The 21,857-nt window shown below is 41.3% G+C and overlaps 2 protein-coding genes across 6 annotated transcripts in view; one reads left to right on the forward strand and one right to left on the reverse strand.

Annotated features, from left to right (window-relative positions):
• The first annotated feature begins 860 nt into the window (after window positions 1-860).
• Window positions 861-13,280, forward strand: LOC106810384. Of its 5 annotated transcripts, none has more exons than XM_014813714.1 (6): window positions 861-988; window positions 4,867-4,971; window positions 7,292-7,426; window positions 8,625-8,915; window positions 9,429-9,650; window positions 10,606-13,280. In XM_014813714.1, exons 1-6 carry the CDS (start codon window positions 866-868, stop codon window positions 10,954-10,956), a joined length of 1,227 nt encoding a protein of 408 aa, XP_014669200.1. In that variant the 5' UTR covers window positions 861-865; the 3' UTR covers window positions 10,957-13,280. The 5 variants fall into 5 exon arrangements, with proteins under 5 accessions (XP_014669200.1, XP_014669203.1, XP_014669202.1 ...); XM_014813717.1 differs by lacking the exon at window positions 861-988 and adding an exon at window positions 1,877-2,822; XM_014813716.1 differs by lacking the exon at window positions 861-988 and adding an exon at window positions 3,198-3,307.
• Window positions 12,696-21,857, reverse strand: part of LOC106810380 (histone deacetylase complex subunit SAP18-like) — a 14,177-nt gene continuing 5,015 nt past the window's right edge. The window contains exons 3-5 of the mRNA XM_014813703.1: window positions 16,139-16,245; window positions 15,574-15,696; window positions 12,696-15,047 (exon numbers count right to left, since the gene is read on the reverse strand). Coding sequence (XP_014669189.1) covers window positions 14,879-15,047; window positions 15,574-15,696; window positions 16,139-16,245 — 399 coding nt within the window. The 3' untranslated portion in view covers window positions 12,696-14,878. The remainder of the gene's footprint in view (window positions 15,048-15,573; window positions 15,697-16,138; window positions 16,246-21,857) is intronic.

Genomic DNA, 21,857 nt, shown 5'->3' on the forward strand with positions numbered 1-21,857 from the left:
ATGTGTGTGTGCTTGCGTGTGTTCGCGTGTACAGGTGCGTGTGCGTGCGTGCGTGCGTGCGCGTGTATGTGCGGTTTCGTCTATTTTCCGTCTCTCTCTCTCTCTTTCTCTCTCTCTCTCTCTCTCTCTCTCGGTGTCAGCATGTGTGTGACTGGGGGGGGGGGCACGCGTTAAGTCTGCGCCTGCGCAGTACACGTAAAACAGCCGAGACATAAACTACTTGCTGTGTGAGACTCGTGCACTCGCGCGTCAGCGGAATTCCCCACAACCCCAATAAGGGGGCGTGAGCATATGAGTCAGCAGCTGGCGCTGCCTAACTGCTGATTACGCGGACGTGTGCCACATTTGCTACCGGTGCGCGTGCGTGCAGACAGGCGGTCCGACTGAGCGCTAGTAGAAAACGTTGCTAACGTTTCTATACGTGCACACTAATAGCGTGAGAGAGGCGACGAAGCCGCGAGCTGTTTACAGGGATTTTATTTCGATGTAAGCTATACACGTGCTGAAATACGACACATGTCATTACTACGATAATCGCAGCGTTCTGTGTGAGACTACACTCGAATCGCCCCGGTCGAGGAGAACACTAGCCGCATAAACGTATATACCACTACTATGTGAGAGAGATATGTCGACTTATGCGCACACCGCCGTCGGCGTCAACGACGCCGACATAATGAGGTCGTTTGGCACGCAGTCCGGCATCAGTACGGCCGACAATCCGGCGTCGTCGTCGTCGCCCGGCTGTAGCTCGGCCAGCTCGCCCGAGGTGGTGCCTATCGCAGCCGAGGCGGGCGGCGAGCACGGCAGGACGATCATCGGCAGCATGCTGAGACGCTCGCCGGCTCTCCGCGGCGCCGGCGACATGACGCTGTCGAGGCCCAGCGGCTCCCCGCGCGCCAGACGTGGCGCATCGGAGAGGTCCCGTAGCACACTGTCGCCGTTGGCGATGACATGCGACGTCACGAGACTTTCGTCGCTTCTTCCGGTAAGCACAAACCGATACGCGCGCACTAACTTAAGCCCGGCGCACACGTTTGTAATTTTACTCAGTCAAATGATGCATGCGTCAAAAGCCCGCACGCGTGCACGTGCGCACACACGGCTTATATATATATATATATATATATATATATATCAATAGCTCATAATCTCTATTATAAGCTCTTGCTATATATATATGCTGTTATCGAGCTGTTCTGTGCTGTATATCTCGCTGTATATGTACTCAGAGCGAAATCAGAGCTCTGTTTTCGAATCTGCTATTTTCAGAAGTCGACGCAAACGTGTGCGTCGATGAGGCGGTATAGTGACTTTCCATTCAAACTTCAATAAATGAATAACAGAACTCCGCCAAGCGCATGATATATGCTTTTGACATTCTCTGTGCGCCACGCATAGGTATGCGCGTGGGAATAGCGCAGATTTGTGTCCAATATACACAGGCCGTGAATGAAAGTGAGGATAATTAATGCCCGTGATAAAAATATAGACAGATTCGAGAAATTGTTTCCTGAATATACGGATTGTAAAGCTGCTACACACACACACACGTACGCACGCACGCACACACACACGCGCGCGCGCACGGACGCATGCATGCACGCATGTATACGCACACACGTACGCACGCACACACACACACACACACACACACACACACACACACACACACACACACACACACACACACACACACACACACACACACACACACACACGCACGGACGCATGCATGCATGTATACACACGTACGCACGCGCGCGCTAGCACACACACACACACACACACTCACACACACACACACACACACACACACACACACACACACACACACACACACACACACACACACACACACACACACACACACACACACACACGGATTCACGCTGGAAAATTGGAAGCACCGTGGTTGCTATAAATTTTGTCTGGAATTATGCATATCATTTATATACGTATATGTCATATACTGACGAATATTGCATCATTTGCATCAATGTCTTCACTGGGACGTGCAATCCTACGCCACTTTACTTGTCTTAGAATCACATTCGGTTATCATTTTCTAAGAGTGCTCGATGAAACCAAATAAGCAAAATCTAAATTTCCACTCGTCATCGACTAGTAGCTCCTTGCTAAATATGCTTATTTACGTTTTTCGCCGCATCCCAGTCAGAGAGGTGAAATCCAAGTGTTGCTGCGTCAGCGCTCAGGCATTCCGTGTTTATTTCTTGTGTAATCATATACGAACCATTCCGCGAATAGTCGCATGTGTCTGCGCCGCGCATTTTTGCGGTTCGTATATCTGCACGCATACATGCCTTTCGTGAAGGCTTGCACGAGTTCGCACTAGATGACGCATCGCCCCGATTTTAGCTTCGCGGCTGACCAACACAGACTACGAGCATCGCGTGGCCCATATCTCAAACGGGAGTCATCATCGAGACGCGGTTGCTAACCGCCCCGCGAAGCCGTCAGACGCTGAAGTCTGAAACTTTCTAGCGTCTTGGCTGACGGCGAACACCATGCATTGTAATAACAGCATCAGCACTACATCTTACACTCTATACCGCGCCGATAAGCGTATATATATAGTATCGCGTGTGTGTTCGTCCCCTTCTGCTGTATGACTCAGTGAATAGAGAATCCGCATCCACGCGTCGATGGGATGACGATGCACGCAGGAGGTCCGGCAGCTGGCGGAGGAATGAGTCACTGTCACGTTATAACCGGAGCAACGCACGGCAGATTTAACACATGATGTTCCGTAACACCCACCCCCGTCATTCGACAGCGAAAATAGAAGAAAATCAAGTCAGGTGATTCGATGAACGTACGATCCCCTGCCCAAAATGGGGGAATACGAAATAGCTAGTAGTATAGGCTTTCAACTCATGGATAAATTAGACTAAACTAACTGACTATAACACTGTAATACTGAGACAGCCTATTTATGCTCTTGTCATTATGGAATGTTACTAGGCTACGGCCTTCCAAGGTTACCGCTAGCCTACGGAATATAGAATTCGTAAATGCACGACTAATGGCGTATATATGTTGTATCGTAGGGCTGCGGGCTAATTAGGGCTTTGCGACTAATTGTCTACACTTCTAACCCTAGCAAGTTATTGTTGTTATTGTAATGTAACCCACCGCGCGCACCCTAATCCAGACGGTGATTGGCCGGGGGTCGGATTGAAATGTCGCCGGGCGGTTTTCGGAAACGTATAAATAGACACGGACGAAAGATCACAAATTTGTTATTTACCCAGAGGAGAGACGTTAGTCATTACCCAGGTCACACGTGAGTTATTACATGGACTTTCCTATCAAGATGTAGACGAGACACGGTGCCTAGGCTTGGGTGCCTAGGTCGGCGTCGTGTATATATATTTGTAGTGTGTTTTACTAATATAGTCAGTCTTCAAGAACAATTTCTGCGACTACATCGTCTTTACTCTTTGCTACAATCTGCTACCATTTGCTAACTCGACGCTGCTACGATGCCGGAGCGGAGATCAACAAATTTACAACTCTATACGATTCTACGATGCCGGAGCGTAGAAAACAACAACTCTTTCCCAGTACAATATATCAAGAGCGTATATAAAGAAGCGTATACAAGATTTTCACCGCTGTTTATCTCAGCGTAGGCGCATCGTAGGGACAAGCGGTTTGTTTTATATTAACAAGGTAGGACAGCTGATCAATAATACCGCAAGGAATCGTCAAAATAAAACGGGCAAAGTTTCTTAATTCGACTAATACTGCAACATGGTTTCACCATTTCACCGTTGTACGCTCTCCTTTTTTATACGCTCTTGAATACGCTCTTGAATATATATATATATATATATCAAGAGTAGATAATAGGGAATTCCCTATTATCTACTCCTGATATATATATATAAACGTTTCTGATAAAGGCTTAGTGCAATGCATTAAACTTTGGCTGTTTATAAGATTTCATGTGTTTAGTAAAATAGAGAGGATGTAATTTAAGGTCATTAATGAATTTTAATTTATCATTATTTGGTTTGGGACATTTCGCTGTGAAACTGTGCACCTTTCACATCCAACAGAGACACAGTACTTGTAGCTACGGTATTTGTGTAATTGCTTGAAATATAAGACATCATGGTTTACCCTGCCATTGGGAATTTAATCACGTTACGTCACAGCTAAGAACTTTTCTTGCTAAATCTATCGGGACCATAGCTAAGAGTGGCATTCGTAAACAATTTTGAAATGGGCACTATGAGCTTAGTTGAAAAGAGATCGAGCCAGGAATTTGATACGATGATTACCAAAACTGTCCATATGTTTGTAAGGAAACGTTAAATTTGGTTTATAATGTACTGAACTTGAGAAAATTAATCACAATAATAATCACAACGCCACCAAACCATAATGTCAACAAGATTATCCAGCGCATTAGTATAATCGTCAAGATATCTATTTGAAAAGTAAAAAAAGAATCTTTCAAGATAATCAAAACTATTTTTGATGGCAGCGACAGCGGTACGTGGACGAATCGTATCACAATATTTGTCGCTCGCGGGCGGCGGCGAATAAAATGATTACGAATATACATCCTAGCAACAATCACGCGGTAGACGTTGGCAACGATCGATAGCTCGATTTATAACAGTACACGGCAGTCTCATTTAACTGGGACTGTATGACAAGATCGAAGCAACCTGTCTGTACTATCTCCAATCCGCGGCAGCGCAAAGAGCAAATGAAGGATGCGACGCGACAACAAAAAATCAACAACACCAACAGCAGCAACAACAACAACAACAGCAGCAGCAGCAACAACAACAACAACATATGAAACAATAATTCTTTTTTAACTTTTAGGATTCGACCAGCGACATAATCGAGCTCACGTGCACGTGCGACTTCAATGCGCAAGCAAAACGACTCAAGGACGAAAACACACAGTTGCGAACAATGATAAAGGAGGTAGATAAATTATACTGCTAGGTTGTACGTAGTAGTACCGTAGTTATGTACCGTAGTTACCTTGGTTTAACTTAAATGTACTGAATTTGCATTATTTGATTCTATGAAGTTAGCAGTTAAAATGATGTGATAAGGCACATATACCTAACAGTCTACAAACCCCACCATGTCCCCCTGTCAGTTTCAATCATACTCAGTTGAGCCTTACAATATCCTATATGTAAAATATAACTTTTTTTTTATTCACTTATATTAATATATATCAGAAGTAGATAATAGAGATTCCCTATTATCTACTTCTGATATATATATATATATATATATATATATATATATATATAATATATATATGGACTGCACATAATATGAAGTGGATGGAATGTGACTTGGAACCCCAGGCCCAGATAATCACGGAAATTGAAACACAGTACATTACTGGAAGGTAATTTCCCATGCAATGTAATGTCCTATGCCGCTTAGATTGACCTATGAACTGTGGACGTAAATCCCCACGCCACAGCAAACAACGCCTATGCACGCACTACCGCCTACACGCGGTGGCTACAGACGCGCACGATCAGTTGCGCAGCTATCGTATACAGAGATAATGCCTGGTTGGGAATTTCCCATCCCTGCGGCACGAGACAGCGTGCATGACATCTAGGAATATATACTCGCTCGCGATCCTAATACTGCTAATGTACAGGCCGGGAACCCCCGGAAAGCAAGGAAAACTAAACGAATTATGGAATGATGCAAGATATTAATATGTATGCCGAATCTTCGCATATTATGCATTAAACCACATTCAATCACAGCCCTAACAAGCCCATATTGTATATATATATATATATATATATATATATATATATATAAATACATATATATATATATAAACAAAGTAAATGTATAGAATAAGGGTGTTTAAAGTTTAATTGACAAGCTTTCGAGATTACATCTCTTCAAAACAACAAATTATTCCATGACGTGTATTCCGTGGCGTGTGTGACTTTACTTATATATATATATACATATATATATACATATATATATATATATAATGCTATTCAACCGGGTACCAAACACGTCCTGCCTGTTTGTCTCCCTTTCGATATAATTATATTAAACATGTGGGGGCAATTATGCATTCTTTTCCATATGAATTGGGAAACAGCAGTTTTAATATCTGTACAAATTTCTGCCCGTAGCTCTTGTCCGGATTTTGTTGATACGAATGTTCGTGACGCCCATAAAATTGCACGCAGATAGATCCGGCTTTCACTCACACTGTCGTCTGTATTACTACTTGGCGTAATATAGAGTAATATTCGGCGTATATAGTAGTATATAGCGTATATATAGAGGGTATAAGAGATCTGTAAAAAAACATTTAATTACGTCGTAATGTTAATTAGATTGCGTATTATTACCGCAAACGATGCCCTATAAGGACGTGTCCAAGAACACTACAAACGGCATCAGCTTCGGCCTACATACACACTATACAATTATAGGTCGGGGTACAGGTAATCGAACTTCCTACAGTATACCGTTTGTCAGTTTAGGCCGTGGCCGCGGATATGTAGGTTTTCAATGTATACGTACCTGCGAATCTATTTATATAGCAAGGCAAAAAGAACGAGTATTCGGGTGCGCAATTTCGTGCTAAATGGAATATGTATCAGGTTTTACCACGACACACATCGCTTAAAAAATAAATGCCCTTTCCAAACTGCTTATTGATATGGTTAGAATATGTTTTTTAAATTACTAAATATCACCGCAGCATAGTTCTGAGCATAAAAAATAATAGGCATAAGCAACAAAGAAAACACTTATCAGTGCATTCACGCCAGCACTGTACTAAACCAATTCACTATGCGCACGGGCAGATATCTTTACTATCATGATAGCAGGAGTAAGATAATATGGGTATATTATCTTACTCCTGATGATAGTGGTGCCCTTGCGTGTATACGCCCGGCCAACAATCATGCACGATTATATACTTGCTGACCAGAACGCGGCCCTTTCTATGAAACGCTGTGATTTCAGGCGAACATATACGCCTGTCATATACGTTCAGGCAATATATTCTTCAACAACCAATATGATTTCTATAAGCCAGATCGGAAAGTCCCGGCGCCATATTAAAGTGAAAGGACAAGGGTGATAACAGATAGGAAAGACCACTCGCAGAAATCTCGTCAGTAATCGTGATTGGTCGGCACAACTCGAAATGAAAAGAGCTATAACGTGTTCTTCCCACGCGGCTTCGCAGGTTATTTCTTCAGAGCCGATGTACACTTTTTACCGATAGATGGTCGAGCGGTGGAAACGCGAGCAGACAACCACCAAAGAGTACGTGAAGAAATTGCACGTGAAGATCGACGAAGAGGAGAAATGCTCATCGGCGCAGTCTAATATCGATTCACAGATCGCCAACTTGATGCAGGTTAGTGTGGGGTTGCGAAGCCGGGTTTAGCTCTAAGGCAATAAATATATAATTAATTAATTAGTTATCAATAAGTATTACATTATATTATGTTATTTTATTATTTATTAATAGTTAATCATAATAAAGGATATGACACGATATGACACCCTTTATAAATAGACCGAAGAGATACCAATCAATGATGACCATATAATAAATAGTGACTTCACGCGGCGTGCTCAGAGTATTCGTCCATAATTGCCGTCGGGTCGCGATATTTTCTTAACCACGACGTCGCCCGTTATTCACCACGATGTTGTCCTTTCTCAACCACGACGTCGCCCGTTATTCAAAACCACGACGTCGCCCGTTATTCACCACGATGTTGTCCTTTCTCAACCACGACGTCGCCCGTTATTCATCACGATGTCATCCTTCTTCAACCACGACGTCGCCCGTTATTCATCACGATGTTGTCCTTCCTCAACCACGACGTCTCCCGTTATTCATCACGATGTCGTCCTTTCTCAACCACGACGTCGCGCGTTATTCACCACGATGTTGTCTTTCCTCAACCACGACGTCGTTCTGTTTCAATCGCGACGTCATCTTTTTTAACCAAGATGTCGCCGTTTTTAACCATGATGTTGTCCTTTTCCAACCACGACGTCGCGCGTTTTCAACCACCACGTCAACCGTTTTCAACTGCAAGGTCGCACCTTTTAATCACGATGTCGGTGCCATTATTAAAATTGCAGAATATCGCAAATCGTTTGGTACTGTTTTTAGGAAAGCACTTAGTCAGATAATCAGACAATAGTAACTACAATATGACGTCGTGGTTGAAAAGGAACGACATCGTGGTTGAAAAGGGGCGACGTTGTGGTTAAAGAAGGAAGACGTCGTGGACGGAAAAAGGGAGACGTAGTTGAGAAAGATGCAAAACACGCGATGCGACGGGAATAATGGAGACTATGTGCGACATCGCATATACGTTATCGGTACACTAGGTTCCCCGCGCGCAACGGCAATTAAGAAACACCATAATATGGCGGCTGGTGCTTCGCTCATGCCGTATTTAATCAATGGAGGTCATATAGGATTATAGCCCCGCAATCTACAAGTTACGTTGTCCGCAACCTACGTAATCCGCAACGCAATCAAGCGTAGGACCCTTTCTTTTCCTTATATCTCGCCGCGGCGTTTTGCCTGGCAGAAAAAGGAGACGGTGCAACGCGAGGTGACCGTGGCCGAGAGCAACCTCAGAGAAATGCAGGATCTGCACACGGCAACCAAGATGCAGCTAATGCAGTTCCACGAGCGACGTGCTGAGGAGATGAACTCGCGCGACCTCGGCAGACGCGCCGAAGACGCTGAGCGCATTCCGCTGCTCGAGCAACAGATTAGCGTCTACATGGAAGACTGGAAGTCGGAGCGTACCGACAAGGAGAGGGCGCTCGTGAAGGCCAATGAGCTGGAGCAGAAGGTGGAGCAAATGCAGAACATGGTAAGCGTGAGCGAGAAAAAAAGAGGGGAGTAAGGGAGAGAAAGAGAGAGAGCGAGAGATAGGGGGAGTGGGAGAGATAGCAACAAAAAGAGAAGGGGGGCCGGATAGAGAGAGAGAGAAGAAGCAGGTGAGAGGGAAAGAGAAGGGGGATAGAGAGAGAGAGAGAAGAAGCAGGTGAGAGGGAAAGAGAAGGGGGATAGAGAGAGAGAGAAGAAGCAGGTGAGAGGGAAAGAGAAAGAGAGGGATAGAGAGCGCGCGCAGGAGAGAGGGGAATATAGGTGAGCAGTATTAGAAACAGGGGATGAGCGAAATAAGAGCAGTCGAGCAGTGAACAAGATAAAGAAATAGCCATTTACACGATTAGTACACAGCAATGTACCTAAACGTAATTGCAATCGAGTTGATGAAATTTTCTCGGCTCCCCCCCCCCACACAAAGTACGTCAACTAATCACTACGCACGACGCGCACAAGTAATAACGTCGTGCTTTTATTCGTCTATATCTATATATAGCTGAAGCACTACCAGGACGCGGAGGATGCTTACAACGAGGTACGCAGGCGCAGTTCCGCGCATCGTGACGTTTTGCGCAGCGCCGCCTACCCGACGGGCCGCGATCACGACGTGGTGCGTCGCTCCGGTTCGTATGCGGCTTCGGGCGACAGCTTCCGCAGGAGTGGCTCGCACAATTCATCAGTATTAGAATACAACATCCCAATGAGCGCGAGCAACCAGGTATGCAGCCACGAACGAGGGGCCTAGATCCACACACGTATAGAATGGCTTCTCTGTAGACTGTAGTGTTGTGACGAAATTACGAGTGCCACGTAGAAATTATTATCATGTGGTATTATTACGAAATCGATGGATGACAAAAAGCTACCCTAATAACATCAGGAGTGTATAATAATAGATCTATTATTATACACTCCTGGTAACATTACTGTAATACGATGTGCACAAGCCACTACTGTAAAAGGCTAGGCACTTTAAAATGTTACCGTCCCCCAGTCTCTTGCGTTCGTTTGCCCAGTCCTCCTTTCGCTCTCACTATAAGTGTTTAAATAGAAATGGCCGAGTGATCTCTTGGCATAAAATTAACTAGATCCGAACCAGTATAAAATAGCAGGGTTATTATAACAAGGTTTAGGTGATACTTTTTTTTTACCCCTCCTCTCTTTTAGCGAAATTCATCACGGGCTCTACTATTTATATATTTCCCACACGAACGATAGAAATGGGGATGTGATGGCGTGGTGGATATAATTTTAGACCACGTGCGATTTCTGTAATTCGAGAATGTTATGTAAAATACAAATGCAAATCTTATATAAATGATAGTGTTGCATTGCTTTACTTGGGGGGGGGGGACAGTCATGCATTGTGAATCCTGGAAATCGAATTTCAACGTTGTGGATTTAAAGTGAATGATCGTCGCTGCCCATGTATCATAGGTCAATTTAGATATTGATTGCTATGCACTGCGATGGCGAGATTCAATCGTTGAGAAGGTTCTTGGTTCATAACAGGATTCTAACGATACTCAGGAAACGGTGCAGCGGTTGCCATGACGGTCTTGTAGTGTAATGCAATTATTCACTTGCAACTATAAATCAATACAAGAAATACCGGATAATTGGCGACTATTGGCACACACAATACCACCTAAACCTATCTCCATCTTTTACAGGCTTGCGTCGTCAGTCGAGGAACGAGCCCTGTTGTCACGGTCAGGTGTAACCTCAGCCCCAGAGCCAGTCTATACGTGACAGACGACCTTGATTTCGACAGCACACCCGGTGCAACTGGGACGAGCTCGCCTCGAATTACAACGCCATGCGGCTCTCGCGCTGCCAGCGTTAGTCCGCGTCACAGCACCATAATTGTCGAGGACGTGACCAGTGATAAGGAAGACGTGTACGGCGCGCCGCCCGACAACGAAAGGTTCCTCCACTGCCCAAAGTGCACGCGACCCTACCCGGAGAATAGGCACGACGAACTTGTTGAACACTTTGAGCTTTGTTCGGAAGTCGATCATTGAGTCACAAGAATAGGGTTGTCAATGAACAACGTAATCCAATGTAATGTCAATGATGTTACAACGTAATCCTGCAAATAGGTTTTACTGTTTGCAGAGTCGCGCGATCGTGTGCAATGCACATCATTCTATAATAAAAACATGCACGCACGCACGAACGCACGCACGCACAAATGACAGTTCTACACACCTAGAAGTACAAGTATGCATTACACATTGTCTAAAAACTGAATCACCCCTTACAGTACGTACGTATAATTGTGCTGCAATTGGAAGATGTCACAGTGTCTAATATTGAAGCACGGAGCTCGAGAAAGTCTGTTATAACTAGTGTGCCGTCGACAGGCCACGCCATGGATTTCCACGAAGGGAAAAACTGCGGCAGGTGTTGCATCTTATTTTAACTAGATCATATCAGTGACAAACTAGTATCACAGCGGGCGTTAACACGAAGTGCATAGCTCTAAGTGTCATAATATGTTACAACGATGTATACGGTATACTCGCCTATATCTTTTACGAGTTTTCTCTGTACGTATATCGAATTGCTTGTGTCCCATTGTTGCACAACGCTACACTATGACACATTATATCGTGCAAAAGATTTAACCTGCACCTGCGTAGACACATATACACGCAGTGTTGACATTATAATATTATTACATGTTTAGAGAAATGAATGTAAAAAACTGTGGATAACGCCTGCTTTTTATCTTTACTTTTAGCGTTTTAAAGTGCTAGCAAACAAAAGCTTTTGATGTGCGTTGACTAATGGCAAAACTGTTAACATTCAAGACTTACAACATCTGAAACACAAGATTTACACATCGCGGTCTACTACAATTGGAAGAATCAATCACAGTTTGTTTAGTAAACCTTTGTGCGCAGCCGCTGACACGCAGTAAATATAAACATCAAGTTCGGGAAAACCGGAAGTTCGGGAAGCGGTTCGGCAAGTTCGGGAAACGGTTACGAGCAATGCTTGGTGTACAGTGATTAGTGCCATGTGACTATAGTGTTAGCTTGCTTACATAAATGTTCTAACTATACCATGCTGGTATTGTACATTGCTCGACTATTTAAAAGGTGGCCTGATTCAGTATAGCTGCATTACATCATCGCTACATATCATAATACATTACCATATATGTACATTTCTGATGTAACGTACGGCAGCTTTGCTAACAGCAATTATATATGGTGCCCATATTAAACGCGTCGTCCAGAAATTGTTGTACCGTTGTGGAATATATGATTTTCTCCGATAAACCTCAACAAAGAACTTACTTAGCATAGTTAATAAATATTTAACAATATCTCTGTCATATATATATATATATATATATATATATATATATATATAGGGCTCTCGCCAAAAACGTTGTTGCATTGGAATATTACCTTAGAATGCAGTTAGTGACAACCCATTTGTTGGGAGCCAACAAAGGTTACGAAAAACAACTAATGTGATTCCTGGACTACTTATTTCAACAAAAAGGCACATAGTACCAGGAGTTAATAAAGACAAAACTTGTCTTTATTAACTCCTGATAGTACTGAATGGTGGCTATTCTCTGCATTATGATACCGTACCATTTTCCAGTGACTTGGTGTAGAGATATAAACGGAATATAAAACACAAACGCAACAAAACCCCCAGAGCAAATAATCTCACAACACACTGAAGGTTAATGATCTCTACACGCTAAAAATCAAAATATACCAAAACGCCAATATGTGAATATACTGTAAACTCCATTGTATTAGGTAGTATACCTACTTGCTATTTGCTGTGCAAGTACATTCGGGTATATATGTGTGAGAAACATGTAAATTCTTACTAGGGTAAGAAAATCTTTCTTTCAACAGTACAATTGAAATCCTTTAGTTTAATGTTTGTCATGTAACTCTGTTATGAATTACTGTCAACAGTAAATGTTTACAAAATAAATTTAATTTTATAAAAAAAAACATGGAAAACTTTGATGTACATGTCAAGTGCAAATCATTGACTACGAAATAATTATACATTTTGTGGGCGATTTATCGAATAACCGATTGATTACAAACCACACAAACACATCACGAAGTGGGTGGTGTAAGGTTTTAACCTTGTTAAAGAAACAAATAGTCAAGCCACAACGAGCATCAGAAAAAGACGGAATGTCAACACTTGGCAGATGTTACAGAGTACTGAATTTCATACATGCAGGAAAATATTAACCCTTTATCATGAGTCATCCAACCACGAAAACGGTTGGAGAAAAAGATGTAATCAGAAAAGTAAACGACAAATAGAGACTGGAAGCCTGTTGTCAGAAACATGATAAGTTGTTATGACTATCATTAGTCTAAAATGCCACAACTGTTGCACAACACTTTACTTGAAAATTATGACCTTCTCGACTTATGATGTAATTATTACTTACAAGGTTCCTGACAATAGCTCTCAGATTGACAAATGGAGAAAGCTCTCTGTTATGCTGTTAACACAACTAAAGCATGCACAAACACAAAGTCAAAACATTTCAATTTTTGCACAATTTTTTTTTCATAAAAAACTACACGTACACTTATCCTTTCATAATACTGCATGTGCTATGTAGTACAGAGATAAGTAATATATATTGATATCTGAAAATGGCTTCAGAGTATATTGGCTGAGCATCTGCACCATAATTAAAAACACCTTTCCCAATAGGTTATGAATATGATTAGGTTTACTTTTAGCTGTGTGCTGCCGGAAATAATAGAAATATATTAGCAAATTAAGGAGTATGAGCAAATACTAACGTGGGTAATAGAATTTCTCATCACGACAACAAAAAACAATTTGACAGCTGTTCCTTGTGGAACTCATAGTTGTACTATATATAACTGTTATAATGGTTAGATTACATATTGCGGCATACTGAATTACTACTGATTCACATACAGCTTCCTCTGACCTATTTATTGGAAATAATTTACGTTGGAATGTCCCGTGCCATCCCAAAGTAATCTCTTGTCAATTATGAAGAGAATGGTGTAGGGGCAAACACAATAGAAAAATTTCATTACAGCCACCTTATCCATTACAACACAAGCACCAAACACTAGTGTAGTGGATTATATTAATTTGACTGGAATGCATGACCAGGTGAAAGCAGTATTACCAAGCTGTTATGACATTAAAGAAAACATTACTTACAAATCTACATTCACGGTGAAGTAAAAAACATGTTATTATACTCGCAATTAAAACGGTAATCTAAATATTATTTTAGAAATGTCACGTAGCAACCTTGCACCAAAAGAATCAACTATGACACGATTCTCAGACAGAAAAGAGAGGCCCCGTTTACGTATTTGTAACAAATGCTGTAGGCTTCAGAAGACCTTTTTTACTATTATTTCAACGTGTAAAAATTCAATAAGCCCCCACCGAGTGCTGTGCTGCCAGCTAGTAGATAACAGCTTAAACCGTTACTATGACAGATAACACTGTCATTGGTGTACACCTGCAATTTCACCTAAAAATAGAAGACAATGGCAAATATAAAATACTTACTATATATTGAATAAGATTAGTATTCAGAAAGTTATAGTGTAGTTCTACACTATGAAGGAATGGCTTAAATAATGTTTGCTTAGTTGGCAGCACCTGTTGTTTATAGGTGGTACATGTTCTAACCCAGTGGTGCACAGCCATTTCTAACCAACATACATAAAATGGTCAAAACATCATTAATACGTTGAAACCACAATGTGTGATCGGTGTAACCAATCTGTACAATTATTTATAGATTCGGTTAATGTTACCTGATTTACCATGCAACATTTATGTGTGACAGACACAGTACTAATAATGTGGTGAAGTAAACAAATGAAAGGGAATATAAATAGACTGCTTAAGTTTCGCGTTCACTTCGAATATGTATAGAGGCTAATAGGGCCTCATGCGATCCATTCGATCCATCCGTCTTGGCGGACCACGGGACGGGGGTGTGATAGCAATGCTGAGATAGTCACCAACTTGAAAGCGCTTGGAAGCCAGCGTGACACTGTCATCCGCCCCTTTCTGTCCTGAACAGGTTGTCCCAATTTCTTTTGTTCTGCGAGAAACCGTATACAATCACAACTGTGTTAGCTGTCGCCTCTATCGCACACAGCAACCTAACTACGAAAGACAGTTTGGGAATTTCCCTTGAGTGGTAGATATAAAGGGATCTCTAAAGAGCACTTTTGGTGTTTCCCTTCATTGGGAGTTAAACAGTAATACCACATAACCTTCATAAAATGGACACCTGTCTCTAAATGACGTTTGCCATTTCCCTTGAATGACTCCTATATACAGGTTTAACTGTAATTAGTAAGCAGCTAAAGGACAAGTTGTGTATCAATTAAGCATACATACAAAATAAGGATAAAACACGTGACACCACACTTGTATGTGTATACCGCTGCAGTATCACATAGTTTCTACTAACTATTAATAGCACTAGATGTACTGATCCATCTACCTTCATCTCACTACTATTCATAGAATGTGATATTATTTCATTATTAAATAACCAGTCCTGCTAGACTACAACTTTAATATTAACACTGTGGTCACGTATTTTTAGTTGTGAAACATACCTGTATCCAGGCCGTGTCGGATTTGGGTAGATGATGGCAAAATCAAAGTACGTCCCTTTTCTTCGGGCTTCTGGATTTACTTCCTTTACAAGGCTAGTAAGTTCTTTCAGTGTTGCATCCATCCTGTTTATTTCAAAATTATTATCATACAGATTATAAGTCTATACACAAAACCACGCCCACTACATAGAATCACATATTCAACTTGGTTAATAAATTTGTAAAATTGTGACAAACTTATGCGCATTTGAAGTATATACCTGTTAACATCTATGATACATAACATTCCGATATGACATATATTATATGGTTGATTCAAACTTAGATACTTCCAATAAAACACTGAAACCACAATAGTATTAAAACATCCATGCAAGTAAAACACTACAGACTACTATAGACTAGTCTGTTATCAGGTTATGAAAACGACAAATGTGCACTTTTGCGTGCTTTTTAATAATTCTTCAGTGCCACAACATGCAAACTTGCACCGCAATCGTTGGTGTAGTGCTAGAAAATAGTGTCAAAATCAAAAGTCATATTTAAAAACAACTGAATTACCTACCATGTGTATATCTGCAGTTCATTTGACGGAACATTTCCTCGCACATATTCGCCCAGGGGGTGATGACGGCCAGTGTTGCAAAACACTCTCAGTAACAGTGGACACGTCTAAAACAAACACAGCAAAATTTTAAAAAAAATTATTCAAACATGTTTGCTATGAATTCGGTAAGTTTCATATATATATATATATATACTTCGACTATGATTTTAATCCGTGAAGATGCATGTGTCTGAGGCCATTATGTGTGTACTGGAGGAGATTTTGGGACAGACAGCACCTCTACCTGCTGGTCAAACTCTCCTTAAGTAGAGGAGCAAAACTTTTTAGAGAAATATTTATAAACACTGATTAGGGAAAGTAAAAAACAGTGCCACAAGGAAAGCAAAGTTCTAAAGGAGGGATGGCTATTTTCTCGAAAGACCGTTTCTAACTCTTGCTAGTTGCTATACAAAACCGTATAGTTCGTTCAGGTACCAAACAATGACACAGCTACAGTAACTGTAACAAGTGATAGTGCAATTGAATAAATAAACATTTGGTTGCGCGCTGTGCCTGGGGCTCATAGGGTCTATGTCCCCCAGGGTACTGCCGGAACGTAACCTGGGTACGGTCCGGTATACCGGAACGTACCCTGGTAACTATCTGATATGGTTAGGGTTAGGGTTAGGGTTACCGTTAGGGTTACTTAGGGAGTAGGCGTAGGTGACTCCCTAGACTCGTTAGTGGAGTAGGCGAGGTACGGTCCGCCATATTAGATAGTACCAGCAGAGCATATAATAATAAATCACGTTGATTTATAATTTTATATGCTCTGGTACCAGGATACGTTCCGACAGTACCCTGGGGGGCATAGACCCTCTCAGTCTCAGCGTAACTGGGTGCTACTGGGAACTGCTTATTCACCAAGTTATACACTATTTTTGAGGTGAATAAAAACAATGCAATTCAATTAGTGCCTTTACATCTAGGTCAGTTGGACTAAAATTGGAAATCGACAGACGGTGGATTTTAAGACAAAGCAAATACATGGCAGCACCAACATGCGATTAGCATTTCGGTTTCAACTGTTTACCTCATGTCGTTTTGGGTTTTCTATGTCTTGATCGAATTATGGTTGCATTCTGGTTATTTATTTTGCCCTCGTTGTGAAATTTACAGTTTATACAGCAAGCTAATGTTTAAATTATAATAACAAAGCTGGAATACTTCATTGTAACATTGTAAAGTTTAAAGTTAATACCAAACAAGTAAAATAATACAAGATAATATTTTCCTTGAGATATATTTAGTTGCTCAACATACAAACACATTACATGCTCAACGGGCTTATAGCTGTAAAAGATTTTCTAATGGATGGTTGTCAGGCTGTGTATTAGTTTATCCTAGGGGAACAGCATTTGGGACCCCAGCCTAACCAATTTTCGCAAACATATCTACTATCTAGGTAGAGACATGAAAACCTAAAAGATTGTTTCTCAGGGTTGATAGATAGATTGTTATTCATATATGCTAGAAAACATGTTCTTTGTCTGCAGGAATTGGAGAAAAAAACCTGCATGCAGTGCCCTCTTCGTACAACTCAGGATACCACTGCCACAAAGCTGGTACTATTTTTCAAGTGGGCGGAGCTCCGGGTTAATCTAGCCATAGATATATACAATACATATGTGTTGTATATATCTATGATCTAGCGAATGGCAATCCAATGGCCGCAAAGTCGACGCCGAACAAAACATCAGAAAGTTTCATGTTTTTCATGTTTGTCAGTGGACAAATATAGATGTTTAATGCAGCGTTCACACAGTGCCGATTATGGCTCCCGTTTGAGATCAGACAGCGCTACGACACGAAAAGTGAAAAAGTCGGATTACTATCCTCAATGATCTGGAATGTCCTATCATTGTCTGAACGCAGTCGTATACGTTCGTAACAGAGTCCTACGGATCGGGAATAGTCCGGAGAGGTCGGCCAAGCACTCCCGACAGTTAGGTGCGTCCCGTAACATTCGGGAAACTCAGCCGATTTTGTCTAGTCGGATTACAATCGTGACTATGTCGTGACAGATTCTGCTGTATCAGATCAAAATCGTAACAATGTCCTGTGTTGTCTGGACAGTGTCTGGACGGTGTCCTGTGGATCGGGACGCTGTCGTGATGAGCGGGCATGACCTGGAGAAAATTTTGATTGCCGTTTCTTGCCGATTGAGTCCAGATTGCGTCCAGATCTAACGGATGTCTTCCGTCAGCGTCGGTTCACTGTCGGGTCACTGTCTGATCTCTGTCGGATCGCATTCGAGAGAATCGGGACGCTGTCGGGAGAGATTTGGTCGTTTTTTACCATGCGAAAGATACAAATCGGATCAGAATCAGATTGATAACTGGAGAATCGGGACGAATTCGGCTGGAAACGGCTGAATCGGGACGCTTCCTGAACAATATCTGATTGTTGTCGTGATTAAATAAATGTTTTTACAAATTTTTAATAAAGTTTGAATTTCCCGCCACGAATCACAGGATCTTGATCAGACTTTTGACAAATTTTAATCGGGAATGGTCCTATCAAGGACGGCAGTAAAAATCCTGAATGTGTGACTGAGCCTTTAAGCTGAATACGCAAACATGTATCAAAGACAATATTCGAGAATTAGGTATATTTTGCAAACATCGAAAAAATTCATGATGAATATTTAATAAACATGTGAACTTAGTTTAGTAAACAGCGTATGATTTGAAAGTAGTAAATTGGCGCACCATCCGCGCACTATTTCGTATCACTATTTTATCAAATTTTCCATGAAATAATGGTCTGATTTTTATTATCTTTGCAACTTTTATAAGTACAAATCGTATTACATAGGACAGGAGTAACGGGGCCGCTGTAAAACTTATAGTGAAAAAGCGTAAGAAATTCGTACGGAAATCTGCTTGTGGCAAGAATCGTGTACCGGGGAGAAATACTAATTTTTCCGTAAATAGCCGAATGGTAGTAGGGCGCAACTTCGAGATCGCTCGGGTCCATAATACACATGTGTACACACGCATTGTGAACCGTAACCCTAATCCTAATCTAACCCTAACCCTAAACTAAAAAATAAAAAAATAAAAAAATAAACAGATGGGATTCGAACCAACATAACCAAATACCCTGGTATGTAAAATGAGTATTTCTCCCTGGTGCAATAATCTTGTGGGAGTGGTAACAGAGCCTAACTGAGCTAGAGCGACAGCGCCACCTGTCATGGAGTTTGGGGAAAAACTGGCATTGAAAGAAGACTAATCACCTAATTTTGCACATTTTCCATTATTTGAAACTTCGCATATTTCACATGCTACAACTTCACATCTTATGTTGCTTGTTGCGCACTTCGTTTATGAAGTGGTAGACCTTGTCATTCACACTAAATCTTTATCAAGAAAGACTTATCTGGCATTTTTTTCTAAGACAAAGGTGAAAATGTGCCTGAAATTGTTATTTTCGGTATATATTATATATATACATATATATATATATAATATATAACATAATATAATAAATATTATATATTTATATATAATATAATAATTATATATATATATAATATCAGAGTGGATAATAGAAGAGTATGACTCGTTTTAACAGCGTTTTGCAATAGTTTTAAACTGGGTAAATAATCTATCAATATGTGAATTAATATATTTCAAACTTTATCTTGTTTTCGTCTATGATTCTCCTTAATCATATGACACCACAATTTACCTGAAAAATCGTATGTGTTTCTTCAAAAAAGTTATTTGAATACCGACACGGTTTCGTCACGTTTTCACGCATGAATGCATCTCTCGACCGAAACTTTCTTATGGGATAGTGTTCTGTTGTCTATGACGGTACGCTGGGGGCCGTAAGGGGATCAGCTGCTAGCTAGCTGGCGTTAGCGCGCATTTATTTTTAGCACGCTGGAAAACGCTGCCGCTGAATACATTCGATGCCTAATATCCCATACGACCCCCAAAGTTCCGTCATAGACAATAGAACACTAATTCCCATAAGAAAGTTCGGCGGAGAGATGCATTCATGCGTGAAAACTGTACGAAACCGTGTCGTATCAAATGACTTTTTAGAAGAACACATACGATTTTTCAGGTAAATTGGTGTGTCATATGAATTAAGGGAGAAATCATAGACGAAACAAGGTAAAGTTTGAATATATTTATTCACATATTGATAGATTATTTACCGTTGAAAACTATGCAAAACGCTGTTAAAACCGAGTCATACTCTTCTCTATTTATCCACTCTTGATAATATATATCTCATTCCATCAGCTGCGAAACCGAAAACGATTGTGAAACCCAAAACCGAGCACGAGCTAAAACAGAGCACAGGCCAGTTCAAAGGTTACGACTGCTTGTTATCAACAGGCTTTGAAATGAGAGCGCCAACCCATTCGCGTACAGCTGTTTACGTTCCATACGTGCATGCCGTACGTGGGAGCTCAACAGTTCGAGACGCAGGAATCTCTACATATTTCCACCAGAGAATAACCGAAAAACATTGTTTATCAAGAGGTTTTCAAATGAAAAGTCCACCCATTCGTACATGCTGTTATAATAACTTTTTGTCATTTACACCATATTACTATTATGTTCCAGTGGTTCTAAGTTGGGTTGTGCTGTCATATAATATGTCATACGTAAACAGTTTTTCCCATGCTTATTATCTTATTACAATGATTTCTACAATATTCATATTCTGTGCAATGTTATTTGTCGATTTTTACCAATGTTCCTATTGTGTCCCATTATTAGTAGTATGAATTAGTAGCAAGATTCTACCAGCGCAGCGGTGTACAGCAGTAGTAATATATATATCCTCTCTCTCCTCTCTCTCTCTCTATATATATAATATATATATATATATATATATATAGTATATATTATATATATACGATGTGGAGTTATAGCAGCATTAATGTAACGCAGGTGTCTCCCTACGTTGCGCAAACGGGGCGCGCGCGCCCTGTTTGGGAAAACTCCCCCCTGTTTCATCGTGTGGCCCCGTTTAAATTACCTCCGCCCCGTTAAATTCACCCACAATCAAAGTTTGCCAGCGCGGGAATCGATCGGTCAAGAAGTACATTCGACCAGGACACCCGGCGCGTGTATTTTTACAGTACCACGCATGCACTGCAGACAATACACAGTACAAAAGTCACCTGTCCCACAACCCAACACTAACTGTACACCGACTCGGCTATCTATATATACATGCACCCAAATACCGTCTATGGTGTGGTGGCGATTCTTACGCATTATATTAGTGGTACGGGGCCCTAGTTTCTCCCCTCCCCCCCCCCTTCCCCTCCCCCTGTCTGAATTTCATCCTGGAGGGACGAACCCTGCTACGGATATGACATGAAAACAAATAGAACCCACGAATAGTTTTCGAAAATAGGCTAAAACAGACAAGTAGCTTCGTTTCAATGCCGTTTTTCGAACTTCCTGTGAACAAAGAACAGGTATACATACTAGTAGATATGAATGCCAAAGACACTGAAGAAGAATATTATAGATTTTCATTTCCCTACCCCCACATCTGCCAACGAAGAGCCGCAGGCGTCTGGCTCATCTGAAAGGCTACGTGTTGCGCTACGATTATAAACGTAAACTTTCAGTCTGTGCTGTACCAACATTTGTAGGCGCAGATATGAAGACACGCTAGTTGCAGAACACATCATTAT

This window comes from Priapulus caudatus, unplaced genomic scaffold, assembly GCF_000485595.1.
Source record: "Priapulus caudatus unplaced genomic scaffold, Priapulus_caudatus-5.0.1 Scaffold437, whole genome shotgun sequence".
NCBI classification, from domain to species: domain Eukaryota; kingdom Metazoa; phylum Priapulida; class Priapulimorpha; order Priapulimorphida; family Priapulidae; genus Priapulus; species Priapulus caudatus.